Source organism: Macrobrachium nipponense, chromosome 2, assembly GCF_015104395.2.
Source record: "Macrobrachium nipponense isolate FS-2020 chromosome 2, ASM1510439v2, whole genome shotgun sequence".
Taxonomy (NCBI): Eukaryota; Metazoa; Arthropoda; class Malacostraca; order Decapoda; family Palaemonidae; genus Macrobrachium; species Macrobrachium nipponense.
Genome location: NC_087201.1, coordinates 119,141,717 through 119,159,874, shown reverse-complemented (window position 1 = coordinate 119,159,874; position 18,158 = coordinate 119,141,717). Strand labels below are relative to the sequence as shown.

The following is an 18,158-nucleotide window of genomic DNA, read 5'->3' as shown; positions in this document are numbered from 1 at the left end:
CGTGTTTTAGCGTGTCCATCCTTTGGATTTACCTTATAATTATACATATTATATATATATATATATATATATATATATATATATATATATATATAGTATATATATATATATATATATATATATATATGTGTGTGTGTGTGTGTGTGTGTATAATAAAGTTTCCGAATTTTCCTTTTATTCAAAAATATATCTTATATAATAATAATAATTGCTAATAAAAAAAACTTGTCGATAATAAAATGAAAGTTTGCAGCCACTTGCCGATCCAGAAAAATTTCATGGGGGTGGGTGACGGCCACCAATTTTCATATTATACGTACATACATACACACACATATGTATATACATATAATATTTAAGTAAAAAATATGAAGCATTCGCCTGTTCTATACAAAATCTACGATCATCATCATTAAACATTATTGTTATTTTTATTCTTTTCCAAAAAATTTATTATTTCTATAATAGATTTTTTATTTTTTCTCATTTTTATATCTCTCATTTGTTATTATTATATAAATCTTCAATATTATTATTTTGTCATTATTTTTCATGCAGGGGTGGGCGGGCAAATGTTTGCAGCCCTCGAGCTTACTATCTATTCAGTTTTTGGAATCACAATTAGGTGGTCTTGCGCTATGCGGACTCTTTTCTAAAAGCCCCTAAACGTTCATTTTACTTGTAACCTTAAATTTTGGCGGCAAGGTGGTGGCAGCGATATTCATGTCAGGTACTCTGGCTTTCTTCTTTTTTTCTTTTAAATCCAGGGATGCCAGTAACAGACGAGGTCATTAATGAGACCAGTTATCCTATGAGTGCCCAGAGAATTCTGCAGTCTGGGATTAACAACACGAATTTGTACCAAAGGTCTGCCGTGGGGAAAGCCGAGAGCATGGAGAAATCCCATTGCAGAAACCAGTGTTTCTTTTCTCATAAGTCTAAGGAAAAACGATCACGGTTGAGAAGCTAACTTCCCGTATTCAGGGAGTGGGAGGAGGGGTACTCAACCCCCATTAACAAAAGAGAAGCAAAGTAGCACGTGTTATCGTCCCTATTAAAAGTAAAAGCACAGGGAAAAAAATTACAGTACAAGCATCACTAAACCTTGTAACAGATCTCTGGTGTCTGTTGCGAGTGGCAGTGGAACTCAGCGAGACACGACGAACCATTAGTGCAAGTGAAATGCACCAAAAGTACAAGAGTGTCATAACCCATCTCAAGTATCTATTCTTCTGAACTGGGAGGAACACCCACATTGCCTCGACGTTCAAAGGCAATGTATACAACGTAAGGTCCAGTGATCCCGCTTTATTTATTTATCAAATCGAAATGATTTCATGGAGTATTTTAAATTTGTTCATTTTGGCTCCCTTGCTACTAATTGTCCCGAACAAATTCTCCTAGGAAATTCAAAGTGTATCCAAGAGCATACGAGAAAAGGCCGTCTACAAAAAAACCGCAAGGATAGATTATTAGTGAACTTATCTTCACGGGTTCGTCCGCGAGTGCTTCTTCCACGTTAATACCCATTGCAATGTTGTCTCTGTCAAAGAATAGCCGCTCTAGAAGCTGAAATATGCCTTCATAAGCAACCCACATCTATAAGTTGGCGATTTTGTCCTATAAACGTTATATATTGGGTACCTTTATATTGGTTACAACGGGGAGGCCAGACTAGGTATAGTACCACCTCCTCTCGCACTTCATTTTTGTACAATACTATCCTTGGTTTCTAGATAATGACCTTTATTAAACTAATTAAATTTACTATCTTTCCTATTCCCCAATCTTTAGCAGCATCCTTTAATTCAGTAGCGTAGTACAAGAACTAAAAACTAGTTTGAATATAACAAACACCCTACGAAAAGAAAACGACGGAAAATGCATTTATCTATCATAAATGCCTGAAAACTTGTAAATCATCATAAAGACTTAAAATACCCGCAATGAAAGGAAGCTAATAAGTTTTCCTAATCACTTTCCCGTTGGGCGAAGCAGTTTTCTAAACACTTGCGGGCAATCCAGTCTAAATTGCAATGCTCATTACTCCACAGAGAGAGAGAGAGAGAGAGAGAGAGAGAGAGAGAGAGAGAGAGAGAGAGAGAGAGAGAGAGGGCGGTTGAGTTTCAATTCTTTTCACATTTTTTAAATACATCACAGGTTAGAGCATCAGAATTGGATATTGATATTCTAAGCCTACTTATAAATGGAAGACATGAAAAACGACATCATGCAATGAAATTAAAGAAATCATTAAGTATATACCTTAGTTTAACCAGACCACTAAGCTGATTGACAGCTCTCCCAGGGCTGGCCCGAAGGATGAATTTTTTTTTTACGTGGCTACTAACCAATTGGTTACTCAGCATCGGAACCTACAGCTTATTGTGGGATACGAACCACATTATATCGAGAAATGAATTTTTAATCACTAGGAATCAATCCCTCTGGTTCCGCATTGGCATGAGCGGCTACCAAAGTGATAGGTGGGTGCGCAACCCACTCGTCCAATGAGGAACTTGAAGAAACCCATAGAAGGAAGGGAAATGAATATGAAACAACTGCAAGAAATAAAGAATGCCCCATGTTATTGAATTATCAAAACAGTAAAGACCCATAACCATAGCAAAAATGAAGTATAACTGAAAAAAAACGACATTCATCATGCTAAATTCAAATGAAAAATACATAAAGTTTTCCACATCGGACGCAATTCTATTACGCGAACTTATACCTGAACAGCGCAAGTAGTTCCTCTCCTCGGCAGCATCTTTTATCTACTGAATGCCTTCCTTATGTCTTCTTGGTGAGTGGGATTCTGTGAGTGAATCTTTGTACGATCCTGAAATTCTAAATATTCTGTTATTTAGGTTTTGTTTTCTCAAGAAAGTTCGCCTTTTCCCAGTGTGCAATAACGAAGACTGTCTGGGCAGCCTGTGTGTTGCCATACAGACTTTTATTCACCTGTGTTTTCACCAAATATCTAATTCATTTACTTTGGGTATCAATATAAATCCTACCAGATGAACAGCTGGTATTTCAAAGAATTAATTTTGTGCAATTATTTACGCTGTAATAGAACAAATGTTCTACGCCCTCTTTAAATTTCTTACCAGCATTTTTGTCCACACCAGCTAATTCGAACAGCTCTTGCAAATGACTTATTACCACACCCACAAAATAGGGCGATCCACTTCGTACTTTGGATGGAGAAAAAGAGGTACCTTATTGAACTAATTATCATATTGTTCCCATTCTTCTCGGTAATGTTTTAAATGGCATCTTAATAACTCGTTACGCTCTTATATACCAACAAACTCAACGCCCTCCTACTCCTCCACTAGGTCATGAGGTTACGAGGTTTGGCTGCCATGACGGCAGTGATGGCACTCCTTTAAATAGACCAATAGACCAATTGTAAAATGGGTGGGTCTTCACAATAAGAAGTTTTTAAAAAAAAAATTACGCTGAAGTCTTTTCGGTACAATCGAGTTTTTATGTACAGCGTATAATCAAAGGTTACCGAACATAGATCTATTTTCGGTGGTCTCGGTATGAGGCTGTAAGACCCGCGGCCCGTTTAACTTTAACCACGGCCCGGTGGTGGCCTGTCCTATATCGTTTCCATACGCACAATTATGGCTGACTTTAACCTTAAATTAAATAAAAACTACTGAGGCTAGAGGGCTGCAATTTGGATGTTTGATGATTGGAGGATGGATGATCAACATAACAATTTGGAGTCTTCTAGCCTCAGTAGTTTTTAACATCTGAGGGCGGACAGAATAAGTGCGAACGGACAGACAAAGCCATCTCAGTGGGTTTCTTTTACAGGAAACTAAAAACAATAATAAAAGCTGCACCGCTATTAAAATTATTAGGGTGATGGTTTTATGCCAGAACATGAGGGCGTTCTTCTCTTGCTTTCAAATACTGATTTCTGACATTAAAATACTTCCTCTTACAGCAAGCTATGGTTGAATGCTTCGAGGGCTGTCTTTTCTGAATTAAGCTTGATTATCTCGCAGGCAAGCAAAATACTGAGAGAAAAAACAAAAAAATTCATTGTCTATATATATATATATATATATATATATATATATATATATATATATATATATATATATATATATGTGTGTGTGTGTGTGTGTGTGTGTGTATGTATGTAGATAGATAGATAGATATAGATAGACACATATACGTTTGGCTGTCGCTTCATGAACTCAGATGTTCATTTCTTCTCAGCAAACGAGGCTAAGTATGATTTTTTTCCCCTTTTGCTTCGTCAGCTTCTCTTGCCATCCAAACGCACCGAATCTTACGTCTGCTGTAAGTTCCAAGACATGTATACATAACTAAATAAACAATTCGTTGGATACGCTATCGAGTAAATGAATGCGCAAGCGTCTACTGTGTAAATAATTACACAAGCATGTACGTACCTCAATGTCCATAATGAAATGGATATTTCATATCTAAAGCAAGCAGACCTACCCAACTCAAGAAATAAACACATATTAGAAAGCAGATGGACGAACGTATACACATATATAGTCTGTTTACACACGTGCATGCAAACGCAAATACACACGACAATGAAAGACGCTTTACAGTAACGGCGACCGACAGCCGTCATGTTAGCTGAGAAATATTCTTATCAAGCAGTCCCAAAGAAGGATCAAGCATATCAGTCATTCGCCCCAGTGACGTAGAGTCTGGCACTCAGTGTCACCGTTATACAGTAAATGACTGTTAAGTAAATACGAGAAGTCTTCAAATAGCACCTCATATGTATGCTGACAAACGATGGAGGCGGCATGGCGGAAGAAGAGAACGTTCGATGCAGGATCCATCTGTGAGTAGGTCCTCGTTTGATGAGATGTAAGACTTATAGTACCATTTGCCTCTGGTCGAGTCCCCAGTAAACACTGGAATACAGTGACGTCAATGACCTACGAGGTTATAACACCAGACAACTCTCCATAAACAATTAGTTTGTGATTGGTAGCCGTGTCATATCAAGGGCACGACCGTTTCAGAGAGGTATTTAAGTAATTAGATCGTTTCACATTTCATGGGATCATAGAAAACTGACGAAGACACAATTTCCTCCAAAGATCGCTAATACAAAGCAACTATATTTTGAGAATAACCAGAAACTCCGCAAGTCTTAAAAGTAGTATATGAACTCGTATGTCTGATGATTAAGGATTTGTTAAAAAAAATGCAAATTAAAAGGAATTTTTTTTCTTTCATTACACAAATTCACCAACGTTTGAAGAGCGACTTGCTCAGAATGAAAATGGATTACGATTTCCTACAACTGTATCACATTAGAGCCCGTAAAATAACATTCCTTTACAAAAATACAAAAAAATGATTCTTTGACTATCATCAGTTCCTACCATAAAAAGATTACCCATTGAAACTTCTGAACAATCACTGCACACCTCGTCACGGCTTTAGGAAATATGGAAATACTTTGGGGAGAGAGAGAGAGAGAGAGAGAGAGAGAGAGAGAGAGAGAGAGAGAGATCGCAAAGACACAAGCTGAAAATTATATAATAGGGGAAATTGCAAGGTTCACCAGATGGCGGCAAGTGGAGGACTACAACACTCTTTACACGAACTCTTTGTTCCACTTTCCGCTTTTAGACTTGTCTACTTGTAACCGTGTCTACTTTTCACCCCTCAGTTAGCCGTCTCTTCACTTACTTTAGACCCAAATTTTACCTTTAGTGAGCTGTAGTATTCTTGCATTCGTCCGGATCGTACTGGAGAGTTCTCTTACCTTTATCAAACCTTCATTTCATTCAAAATTGTAGAACATAAGTTAAACAATTTTGCCCATTTTTCCTGTCTTGTATCATCACTACTGTGAAACCTTAAGATATATATAGAATTTTTTTTTTTTAAAATACGTTGTATTCTTTACTCATCCATCGCAAATTGTTAGCTTTTAATTTTGTCAATACTGCAAATGAACAACTTACATATATGGGGAGAAAGTCTGGTAGCAAAAAAAAAAAAAATGATGACAGCACGATGAAAATGTAAAAATTGAAAATAGAAAATCTCACACATAAAAGAACCAGAGGAAATCAAAAGGCCTCGAGCTATGACAAATAAACAATATGCTGGCGAGTGACACCTTTTTCGCAGTGTTGGCTGCGCCTTTTGCCTCATTTTCTTGTACAGCAGAGTGAAGCAAGTAGAGAAGACGAGCTGAATACGGAAAGACGCGTGTGGGAAGAAGGAAAGACGGGTAGGAAAAGAATGGAAGACTAGAGAAAAGGAGGGCCCACAATAGGAAACAAGGGAAGATGAAAGACGAGAGAACAGACGGGACGGGAGGTGCAAAGCAGCGTCCACAATAGAAGTGACTGTGACATCGTGGTACGGAGAATCATGTCGGTGAAACACCGAGGAAATATATAGTGTGGTCTGGACCCCAGGAGACCAGTGACCAAAGAGAATTTCTCCTAAACCACCGCCCTAGAGTTTCTTCGTCTACAACGACCGACCACTGGTCAGTCAATAATGGCAAACGCGATTAACCGTGGTAGGAGAGAAAGGGCGCAAGGCAGAGGGGAGAGGGAAGGAACGTTTGGTGACACCTCTGATCCCAAATTACAGTTGAAAAGTGTGAAAAAAAATTCAAAAATGCTCTGAGTTAACCTAATCCAATCTCACCATACGAGGTTCGATTCCCTCTACGGGAGGCAGGGTTTCTATAATTGTTCTGAGTATGGAATCACAGCTATTGGTAAGAAACGAACTGAAAGAAAAAATGTGGCAGAGGTACAACAATAATATGATATAAAAGACTGATATAAGACAAAGGGTGTGTTATCTTTATTCTTCTTAAGAATGGTCAAGAGGTCACTGGTGATAGTAAAGTTAAGTTTCAGAGACTGATGAAATAATTTTAAAATCTCAGCAAGTGGGGACAATGGAAGTGTATATTAGCATTAAACAACAGTGATCATATGAGAAAATGGAGGAAAATGAAATGAAAAAATAACTGTCAGTATAGATAGCGAACGAATGGAAGCTTTTCGTTTGTAAGGCATTTGGGAGTAAATGTACGAGATGAATTTAAGATGACAGAAGAAGTGAATGAACGATGCTAGGAAGGTTGCAAAGGGTATGAAAGAGAATAGGAGTTTAAATGGATGTTTTTTTTTATTGAATGCACAGTATACTGTGACTGTCAAGCCAATTCTCCTTTATGGAAAATTAAGTGAGATTGGAGAATGCAAACGAGTGAAAAAACTATTAAATGATTTGCGTCGTATATTGAGAAGAAAGGTTAAAATGGTGAAGAGATAAGTCCAAAGGTGGAAATGGCCAGCGAATGTAAAAATGTCAATCAGAGTTCTGTGAAGTGAAGAGGTTACATAAAAGGATTGGAGAGCACCAGGAAGGGAGAAAGGGACCAGGAAATCTGGTTGAGTGATTGGATCGCGTCTCGATATCCAAGCCATATGCAAGTGCACGTGAAGGGAGTCAGTGTGCTGCTGATGAGCCTTCCGTGCAGCTGTATGACGGAACCAATGTCGTGGACGTTTTCTGCAAAATGGGTCCTTATCTAAACTTCCCAAAATTCAATACTCCATAAAGGACAACAAATAAAGTCATCACTTATCAGGGAAACATGCGTGTGTACACAAATACAATATACATATTTGTATATATATATTGCTTTTTTTTAAGGTGTTTTTTTTTTTTTTTACGTTGCATGGAACCAGTGGTTATTCCGCAACGGGACCAAGAGCTTTACGTGACTTTCGAATCCCGTCGAGAGTGAACTTCTATAACCAGAAATACACATCTCTTATATTATATATATATATATATATATATTATATGTATATATATATATATATTTATATATAAAATATATATATATTTATCTATATAATATACAATATATATATATATATATATATATAGATATATATATAAAATATGTATAATAGATATGTATATATATATATATATATATATATATCATATATATATATGTCGATTTGCAAGTATTTGTATGTATTCTAGTATCATCTATATATGTAATAATCTATAAATGAGGTACATAACACTGAAAAACATTTTTCACGTATCTGTACCTGTATGAATACAATGTAACTAAATATCATGCTTTTTAAATAATTTTTTTTTATTATTTTCTATGTGCCATAACCCATGCTACAACGAGTTAAGGGCTCATGCGCGCGCGGTCACGATGGGATTCAGGCAGTCGAGTGATCTTAATACTCCTTTAAGGCTTATTTCATTTTTCGCATTTATCTTATGTCACCAGTGAAATACTTAATTGAGCGGAATCTGCACACTTAAGACTTCATAATTAGGAACACCATCTTGAGGAATATAGGTCACATTATTTTTGTCATGTTGATGTGAGATATATAATACAATGTATTTTATGACTCTCGCATATCAGATGCCTTCACTTTTTCTATTGAATTTTAAATAGAAAAAGCCGTGGCAATTAAATCATATGTTAACATGACCACTGTCATGTTAACTGAAAATGTTTTTTACTGCTAGAAATATATATATATATATATATATATATATATATATATATATATATATATATATATATATATATATATAATATATATCTATAACATATATATATATACATATATATATATATATATATATATATATATATATATATATATATATATATATATATATACAGGCTTTCTCCTTCTCTTGAGACGTTATAGTAATATTAGATATTTCATATTCTTTTTAATTTCAATTTATTATGAAATATGTGGAATTATTATTCAGAAATTATAATAATTCTAAACAAGCAAAAACATATGGACTCACACACACACACATATATATACGTATATATATATACATACGCACACACACACACACAACAGGCATCCTTGTTTCTTATGTTAGTACAACACCTGCAGCCAGAAGAGGACGCCTGGTGAGGCAGGGAGACAGGATTTCGCTTTCTGAATGTATTCCCACAATTACCGTCCCGTTCCGTCCTAAAGCTTCAGATTTCGGAGCAGATTTTTCTCATGTCGAGGAATTTTCGAGACTAACTATAACCTTAGTAAGCAAGAAAAGTCCCCAGAAGAGAGACCGTGTTGATACAGCCAATCATGTGGTCTCCTCCACAGTGTCTGGGAACAGTTGTTAACTACTACTGACTTAGTTCTCACCAGCTGGGCCCTAAAGAAGTATTTTTTGGTCTAAACTGTGATATCAAACCCTATAAAATAGAGCCTCATCAAATTAAAAACAAAATTAGCCAGGAAAGACATCCGCTTGTTTTGCCAAACCAGTTAAGAAATGAGCCACTCTACAGGTGTTAGAACCATCTGAAAAAGGCTCATTAAAAACCACGACACCGACTAAGAGAAGAAGAAGAGAAGACAAGAGACCCACTGATAAACTGTAACTGCAGGATGCCTGATTCTTCTGTGAAACGAAAACAAAACGAAAATCTCCGTTTGCATACTCTGTGTCAGAAAATTACTCGTTCGTATTAAAATTTCCTGCCCGGGCACTCTTGTCTATTGGGTTACGTATGTAATACATCCATACATGAATTACGTACACTTCACTAGACTGCCTCTTCCCATGTCAGACTAAGTTACAAAATATCTACTGAGATAAATTTTTGAGACTGCAGATATCAGTCTCAGAATGATTGCATTACCTCCATATTCCTTCTTATACATCCTAGCTTGTATATTAACCAGTGTTGACTCTGTTTATGATACTGCATTTTATGTTGTTTTATTGTTCTTGTCCACATAATATATCGTAATAAACAGGATTCCTAAAAGCATTCAATGTCATTTTTTCCAACACGATTACGTCTTCGCTCACGTCAAGAATTTCTGGTATTATAAACTGCAATTGACAGCGAACTGCATGATGAGGCGAAAGCTTTGGTGGTTTCATTATCAAGGAGTCTACATTTATGAAGAACCCAGTAGTAGGAAGGGCAATTCAATTATACCATCTCTAGCCAAGCCATCAGAAAACGAGGAAAAGTGGGGCTCAGCTCCTGAGGAAGTGACGGACGTGCCTCGCGTTACAATCATCTGTGTACATCATGAACAGTACAAGTTACGACACTGCCGCCGTAAGAGAGACTCGGCAGAAGAGGAGAAAGTCTCTTTTTCTTCTCTTATCAAGGTGTCAGTGATAAACAACACTACCTGTAGATGCACAGCAATGGCACCAAGTGAGAAGAGGTTCTGTAAATATGGAGACTATAGGGGAATCTGTTTAGAGCTTACAAAATAGGACCGGTCTGTTGCAAGATGCCTCCATCGTTGCTTCTTTCGGAAGACAGAGAAAGGGTAAAGAAGTAAGTGCATGTCTGTGGGTTAAGATAAAAAGGGGTCAATGGATATTAAAGCATCTGAGGTTGATATAAAACAAAACATTAATAACAACTCATGAGGGTATGTTGTAATGAAGGTATAACCCTAAAATAAAACAAAATCCAGCCAAATATTGATGAGGGCAAAAAGAAAGCAACTATGATAAACAGAAAGTTCCCTATTATTATATTATTTTTATTCAGAAGATGAAACCTATTAATATGAAACAAGCCTTCACGAGACATTGACTTGAAATTCAAACTTCCAAAGAATATGGAGCTCATTAGGAAGAAGTAAGAGGCGGTAAACGGAAAAACATAAAGAAGAGATCCCACTTATTAAAAAAAATTAAAATAAATAATAAATAAAAATTTATTAAAATGCAAGGAGAATAGTGTTGAGGTAGTAATGCATTACATCTTTCGCTTGAACTTCGTTTGTTTCAATTGCACGACAACTTCTGGAAGGCTGTTCCACAGTCCAACGGTGTGAGGAATAAAGGGCCTCTGGGACTGAGAGCGAGCAAAATAAGTGGCGGAGACAGGCTCCTGTGGATAACTGTTACGAGAGGCAGTAGAATAAAATGAAGCGGTGAGTCAGTCACATGGCTGCAGAGGACAGGAAAGCGGCAAAGTGCCCTGCTTTTCCTGAAGTAGAATATATAATTGACGCGTCTCGAATGAAAAGAGACTTGGCTGTAACGGGATTGGTTCGCTGTTTGATTATTAAGCAATGACTCCTTTTTTATATGCAAGGGGAAGACACGAAATTCCAAGTTTCTGTGGAACAACATACGTTAACATATACAATACCATATAATTAAGGATAGCGTTTTGAACATCAACACAAGTAAGCGTGTAAATTAATCTGCTGATTTTCTTAAAAAAGAACATTTTATGCGGAAAAGGATGATATAGGATTAAACGCCGTACTACAGGATAAATGAATTGGATGTTTCAGAAGCAGGGGAGGAATGGAAAAGAAAAATGAAAACTACCGAGTATTGCTGGTAATGGAACATCTCAACAAAATATATATAAATAATACAGGAACAAAGATACTACTACTAATACTATTACTATGATTCCACTGAGAATTATGCAGTCTACTCTTTTACCACTCATCAGCAGAAACAGATAACACTTGGCAGAGAGAGAAAATATTGGTAGTAAAATCTTAGGTCCTGGATTTAGTCTCTTCCGGACGCCACAACCACAGTAATACTCGATTGTCTCTTTGTAAGAAGAACGAAACTTGGCGTTAAATATATGGGTAATTTGCACAGTTACAAGGAAGGAAGCTTGTACACTTCTGCTTCCGGTCCTTTTCCTTGAAATATGACTTGTCAAAATACTGAAATTAAGCAAATACTAGAGGCAGTAACCAATCTTTCCTGTCCCTGGCATTCAGTCATATCTGTCTCACTAGATGATATATGTTTTCAAGAGCAAGATATTTATTGAAACATTCTAAGGAGATCGGCCATGGACGAAAGGTTCCGTCTACTATTTCTTAGTGAACATTCAACTGACGGACTAATAAAAATAATACCTGGAATGATCGACCATAAGACCAGAATTCTCCAATGTGAGGGACAGACAGAAGACAAGCATTTCATACTACCGTTAAAGACATTTCCATATGTGGTTACTTACCTATGGGCAACTGTGAAACCCACTGATTCTCGCCGGTGGTAAATGCATGCACTTCGATCTGCCGTCAGGTTTAGTAACAAATTTACATGAAAATTCTATGGCAAAATCGCTTTGGGCCTGAACTAATCCAAAATATTGGTGTGTGTGTGTGAAGTACAGATATAAACAATGATTGATTATCAAGATCAAATATAATATCACATACTGTGAGTAAAAATTTATACTTTAATAAATTATAAATTTAAAAGTAAGTCGTCATCACAACATTATAGCTAAGTCAGTAGAATCTTCGCCAATCTTCATTATAGATATTAAAAATAAAAACGGAAAAAGTGAGTCGATGAGTGTCAGGTGCTAGATCACGGTTGAGTTTGGTTGCCTCAGGACAATGCTCTTTACACACCTGCCAGATGTACGAGGCGTGAAGCTGCGTTGCAGCTGCCTTTGTAAATGTAAGTCTGAAACCTTTCAGGCTTACTGAAGTGCAGAAGCCTAGTGAAGTAAAGTTAACGTTTTATTTTTTTCCAATATATCGTTAAACTATAGACAGTCCAACGTGTCGTACGATCGATACAGAAATGGGTCCGGCAGCGCATTGTGGGAATTCTCTAAAGGGAAGGAAGCGACACTGCTGCTAAGGTTATATCATACGAAAATCAACCTTACCATGTGTCACGCTACGTGTAGAATATTGCTGGCTACGGAATCAATGACATATTGATTACCTACTTTTATAACTGTTTTATATTTACGAGTAGGGTGTCAAAAACAATAGTAGCGAAATAAATATGTGCTACAGCACAGACTACTGTTCTTTAATTATTTCTATACTGCTACCTCATACAGAAACTCTTTGGAAGCTAGTAACGGTTTACAATTCTGCAAAATCAGGCAGAAATTGTGGAATAATAAGAGGACCCGATGCTTTTCTGATACTGTGAAGGCAGATTCTCTGGCATTTCAAAGATAAAACCTGGCGGTACGACAAAGCGTGAACTGAACGCTTACCTGGACCTTATCAAAAAGACCAATGGATGGATTGGAAAGTGTGCGTGGAGGAGAAAGTTCGCCGCATAAATGCATGAAGAGAGAGAGAGAGAGAGAGAGAGAGAGAGAGAGAGAGAGAGAGATGACAACACTATAGAAAAAACAATCCGCTTAATTTGACGAAGTTCTCATCTCGCCCATAACCGACTGTTTGAAACAACAATAATAATAATAATAATAATAATAATAATAATAATAATAATAATAATTTTGGTTGGGAAAAACTCTATCCCGAGAGTATGTATATTGTTCAAGGGGTCCACAATAATAAAAATGGTTAAGAGTTCTTGTATAATCTAAAAACACTTTACAAAGCTTTCGAACCCTTCCCTGTGTTCATCTTCAGTCCAAAATAATAATAATAATAATCGTATGCAAGGCAAACAGTAAAAAAATAAATAAAAGAAGAAAGAGGGCCCAGATATGCATCAGTCCAAAGAGGAGGGTTCACGGAACAGTCATTCGAAAGCTCTCGGCTGCTTGATAGATGGAATAACAATTACCAACAGGAAGTCTCCGATGAAAGAAAATGAAGCAGGTCAATTGTAAGTTATAACCCAGTACTATAGGTGAAATCCTATGTATATATTATGTGGGACATATCATGTGGGACCTCAACTGAATATATCTGACTGTGTGTTCTTATATTGTACCGAATATTCTGTTCATTATTGTGGTGTAAATACCAGTAAGCTGGATAAGGGAAAAATAAAACTGGTCCTGATAAAGTCAAGTGAAGGCTTAAAGGGCTGACATCAAGAGAGGCCAATTATTCTATTAAAAAAAAAATCATAACCTGGATAAAATGAGCAATCACAAAATAGTCAGTGAATCCGATCATCAATACTATGGCTAGATCGTTTTTTGCTTTCCTCAAGCAAACTTGCAAAACTGAAATGAAGAGCCAATATAAAAATGGGTCGAAAACTTATCCTTGAATACAATGAGACAAATTCCTAAGCTCCAATTCATACATCAACTGATGCTAAAAGGTGACAGAAGAAGAATGAACATTTCTATACTGAATATGAAGAACATTGGAAACCTGGGACGAACCCATATGAAAAATTGGGGGGAAAAAAAGAGCGTAAATGAAAAGAAAGAAAACGAGGAAGCAGTGAAACAAGCCAAGGAGCAGGTTTGCGCCGTTAACTACTCACACACGGCAGTTGAACTTTCAAGTTGATTAAGGAGAACAGTAATGCCAAATGAAGTTTTGAACATCAGAGCATTGGGTCAGAAATGTAGAATTCCATACAAATACTGAAAATACCTGCAAAGACTATAAAAAAAATGTATATGAAAAATAATTCTCATTATATATATATATATATATATATATATATATATATATATATATATATATATATATGTGGCATTACCTTTATTTATACAATAGCATCATGTTTTACCATTTCGTAATCAAGTTATATATATATATATATATATATATTATATATATATATATATATATATATATTTATATATATGTATATATATATTGCTAAGAAACCGCCAAAGACAGAGAACAATAAGGGCAGTGAAAGTTGACAAGACGCGAAGGGAAATTCCAGTAAGTAAAAAATGTTGTTTTCTTAAAAATTGTTGGTACATACGTATCTCTCCTTCCTTACGAATATCTACTAAAACTATGCATTTTACATAATATCAGCGAATTATATATATATATATATATATATATATATATATATATATATATATATATATAGAGAGAGAGAGAGAGAGAGAGAGAGAGAGGAGAGAGAGAGAGAGAGATTATTAATTAGTTCTTGCTGGTGTTGCAACGACGAGAGAGACAGAGAGCCTATGTGCGCATGTGTGTGTACGCGCGTTTTGCAGAATATTGTCATTAATATCACATAATATAATGCCGAGGGTTTCGTTCTACAATTACAATAAACGAGGCGAACAATGGCTTGATAAGTTCAAGAAACCTTTTCTCCGATCATTATTGAAAGAAATTAAAGGTGGGAGGACAGCACACTGAAGGAAATGGGAATGAACTATTTACTAAACCCGTCACTATTTAGTGACAAGACATGGGATAAAAGACATCGGGATGAAAGAATATTACAAACAGTTAAATGAAAAAAGTCAAGATGACCATAATCACGAAAAGTTACGAGAAGAAAATAGAAAACGAACAAGGAAAATTGGGTAAATTTATGACATGGAGACTACAAGGAAGATCGCAGGTGGTCGAACACGACCCATAACAACATTATCATGGCACACTGAAGAGAAACTGTGGAATGAGCTAAGGAGATGAGAGCAAATGCTTGATGGACAAAGCAGAAAGAATGCATGGGCCACAAGAAAAGTGCAGTTTTGAGATACTAAGAGGGATATTGAGTTGAAAATTAAGAAAAAACAAAGATAAATAGTATTCAAGGTTATGAGTTTATTTGATTAAATAAAAAATTGAATAACTGGAACACTACGACTGAAGATGGAAAATAAAGAACAAAATAAAAAAAGGCGAAATCCATCACCAATGTATATGAAAAGCTGTGTTGCTAAAAGATTGAGAAAAACATTTCCGTGAAAATGTTGTTTTATCTATACCTTTATTGAATAAAAATAAAAGAGAAAAAAAACATAGCCATGGATAACATCATATGGATATCCATCATGAGTGCACAGAAATGTACAAGTAACTCCTGTCAGCAATTAACATATCAACAATCAAACACGTGGCCACATAGGTCATAATCAAACACATGCACGCTTACGTAGCAAAATAGAAGAATTATACTAATCACCAGCGTAGGCTAGTGTTCACATGGACTGGGCGCACTTTTTCCAACACACCCGCACAACTGACGAGGGTTTTCTCGACCTAAATATGTTTGTAGTTAAGACGAGAGGTCCAGCGGTGGATCCAACGATCAACCATCTGCTGCTGCGGAATAAGAAGTGTGTGTGTAAGTGTGTGCGCGCGCGCTTTGGGGGGAGTGTGTGTATGCTTGTACATAGTGTGCGCGCGCGCGTGTGTGTGTGTGTGTGTGTGTGTGAAGGAGAGAGAGAGAGAGAGAGAGAGAGAGAGGGGATTTCAATGCACATGTAAATAGGTATCACTTCAGCAGTGGAAAATTGAATGGGTGTTGTGTAAATGAAAACAGTGTATACACACAAAATTGGGTTCTACAGACAATTATTAACACAATGAACCTTTAAAAAAAGCTAAGAGCCCACTTTGTACGAACCGCAAACTCAAGTTCACGCAAAAAAACTAATACAATATTTATTTAGATATATAGTAATTATAAACCTAATATGAATTTGCAATGTTTTTTCAGGATTCAGCTGCTGCTTAACATAGAAAAGTGGCTTCAGTCGCTGCCACATTCATCCTTTCACAGTAATGTATTAGAATCAAGAGCGAAGCATCAGTAAATTTATATCTATATAAATAGTCTATCGACCATATTGTTCACCGCAACTAAGCCCTCATCAACATTACTCCTTCAATATATACATTATAAATGTATGCATCCGTTACTGGAGAGAGAGAGAGAGAGAGAGAGAGAGAGAGAGAGAGAGAGAGAGAGAGAGAGAGAGAGAGAGAGAGAGAGAGAGAGAGAGAGAGAGAGAGAGAGAGAAACAAATATGCAGAACAAGTAATAACTATAGTCAACAGACAAATAACCTTAAAAATGCAAATAAAGCGTTCACAGTTGAAGACACCAGTCACTGGAAGACTAAGCTTAGTAAGCTATATACGGCTCTGGATTAAGCTCATCTTACGCAAGGTTTCCTTTAGTAATGTAGTTTTATGTATTGTCTCTTAATGACTAAATTTCCATAACCCTCTATCAAACCTTAACAGAATCTCGAATGACTTAATTTGCCATCGGTATTAACCCAACATCACTAATACTTTCTAAAATAGTATTTCTAGGCATTTCACGGGTTCCTCATGCATTGGTTTCTCGGCACATAAAAGCATAAGCAAACAGTAAAAACTGCCTCATTTACAAAAACGTTAAGACAATAAGAGCTGCGTCACTGAGTCTTTCGATTAACAAATCGGTCAATAAAGAGAGAAACGTCTCCTTTGCACTTACCGTTGAGCGCGAAGACGATGTGTATCACGGAGAGAACAGCAACGCCGAGACAGGCGTTCGGCCACCGTCTCTCTTTCCCCATGACCCCAAAGGTTTTGCTCCTCTGCTTTTCCACCTGAGAGTTGATGTGAGAGGTATTATAACCAAACACGCACATGAAAAACACTCCACAGAAGCATATGTCATCACACAACAATCATCATCACATATATCCCTAAGCGGGGTTGTATTGCAGTCTCTTAAGGCACCATTACTTAGGCCCACTTTAGGAGCCTGTCACTTCATTTCCTTAGTCACATAAGACAGCGCATTCACCTATACACTCCGGTGGTTGGGTTTCAACTGATCTCTGTGACAGACTGACGGCTACGCACTCTCTCTTCCCAACCACCCACAATTCCCCCAGCGGCCACCACCCTGCCCTGCACGGAATTCCCCCTTCAACCTCAGCAGTTTCTGCTTTGAGAAAAGACGCGCTGGCAGCTTTATACTACCACAGTTGCCAGTTATTCGAAGTTAATACTATAAAAATAGTTCACATAGACATAAATTACTAAATACATTTATCACATTTCAAGAATGCTACATTAAAAACATATATATTATATAATATATATTTACATAATATATATATATATAGTATATATATATATATATAATGGTAGAGAATGAAACCTATTAAGACAAATATTTTTTATATACTTAATAGGATCCAGATAAATAGATATAGTATATATATAGTTTAGATATATATTATATATATATATATTTGTATATTAATATATATATATATATAGTATATATATATATATATATATATGTATGTATATATATATCCTTTAATATCCAATTCACTCTACCTCGGAATTAATATATTTTTATGTATGTTCACCGAAGGGGAATTTTTCAGTTGATGATAATTTTGTCCTTTCGAGTATTCGAACAAGCGCACAGAGAAATCAGAACTTTGG

The 18,158-nt window shown here is 36.3% G+C and overlaps 1 protein-coding gene across 2 annotated transcripts in view; it reads right to left on the bottom strand.

Moving 5' to 3' along the window:
• Positions 1–17,553, bottom strand: part of LOC135220947 (mucin-2-like) — a 101,873-nt gene extending 84,320 nt beyond the window's left edge. For both annotated transcript variants that reach the window (XM_064258602.1, XM_064258603.1), the window contains exon 1: positions 17,188–17,553. In XM_064258602.1, coding sequence (XP_064114672.1) covers positions 17,188–17,344 — 157 coding nt within the window. In that variant the 5' untranslated portion in view covers positions 17,345–17,553. The remainder of the gene's footprint in view (positions 1–17,187) is intronic.
• Between the last annotated feature and the right edge of the window lie 605 nt (positions 17,554–18,158).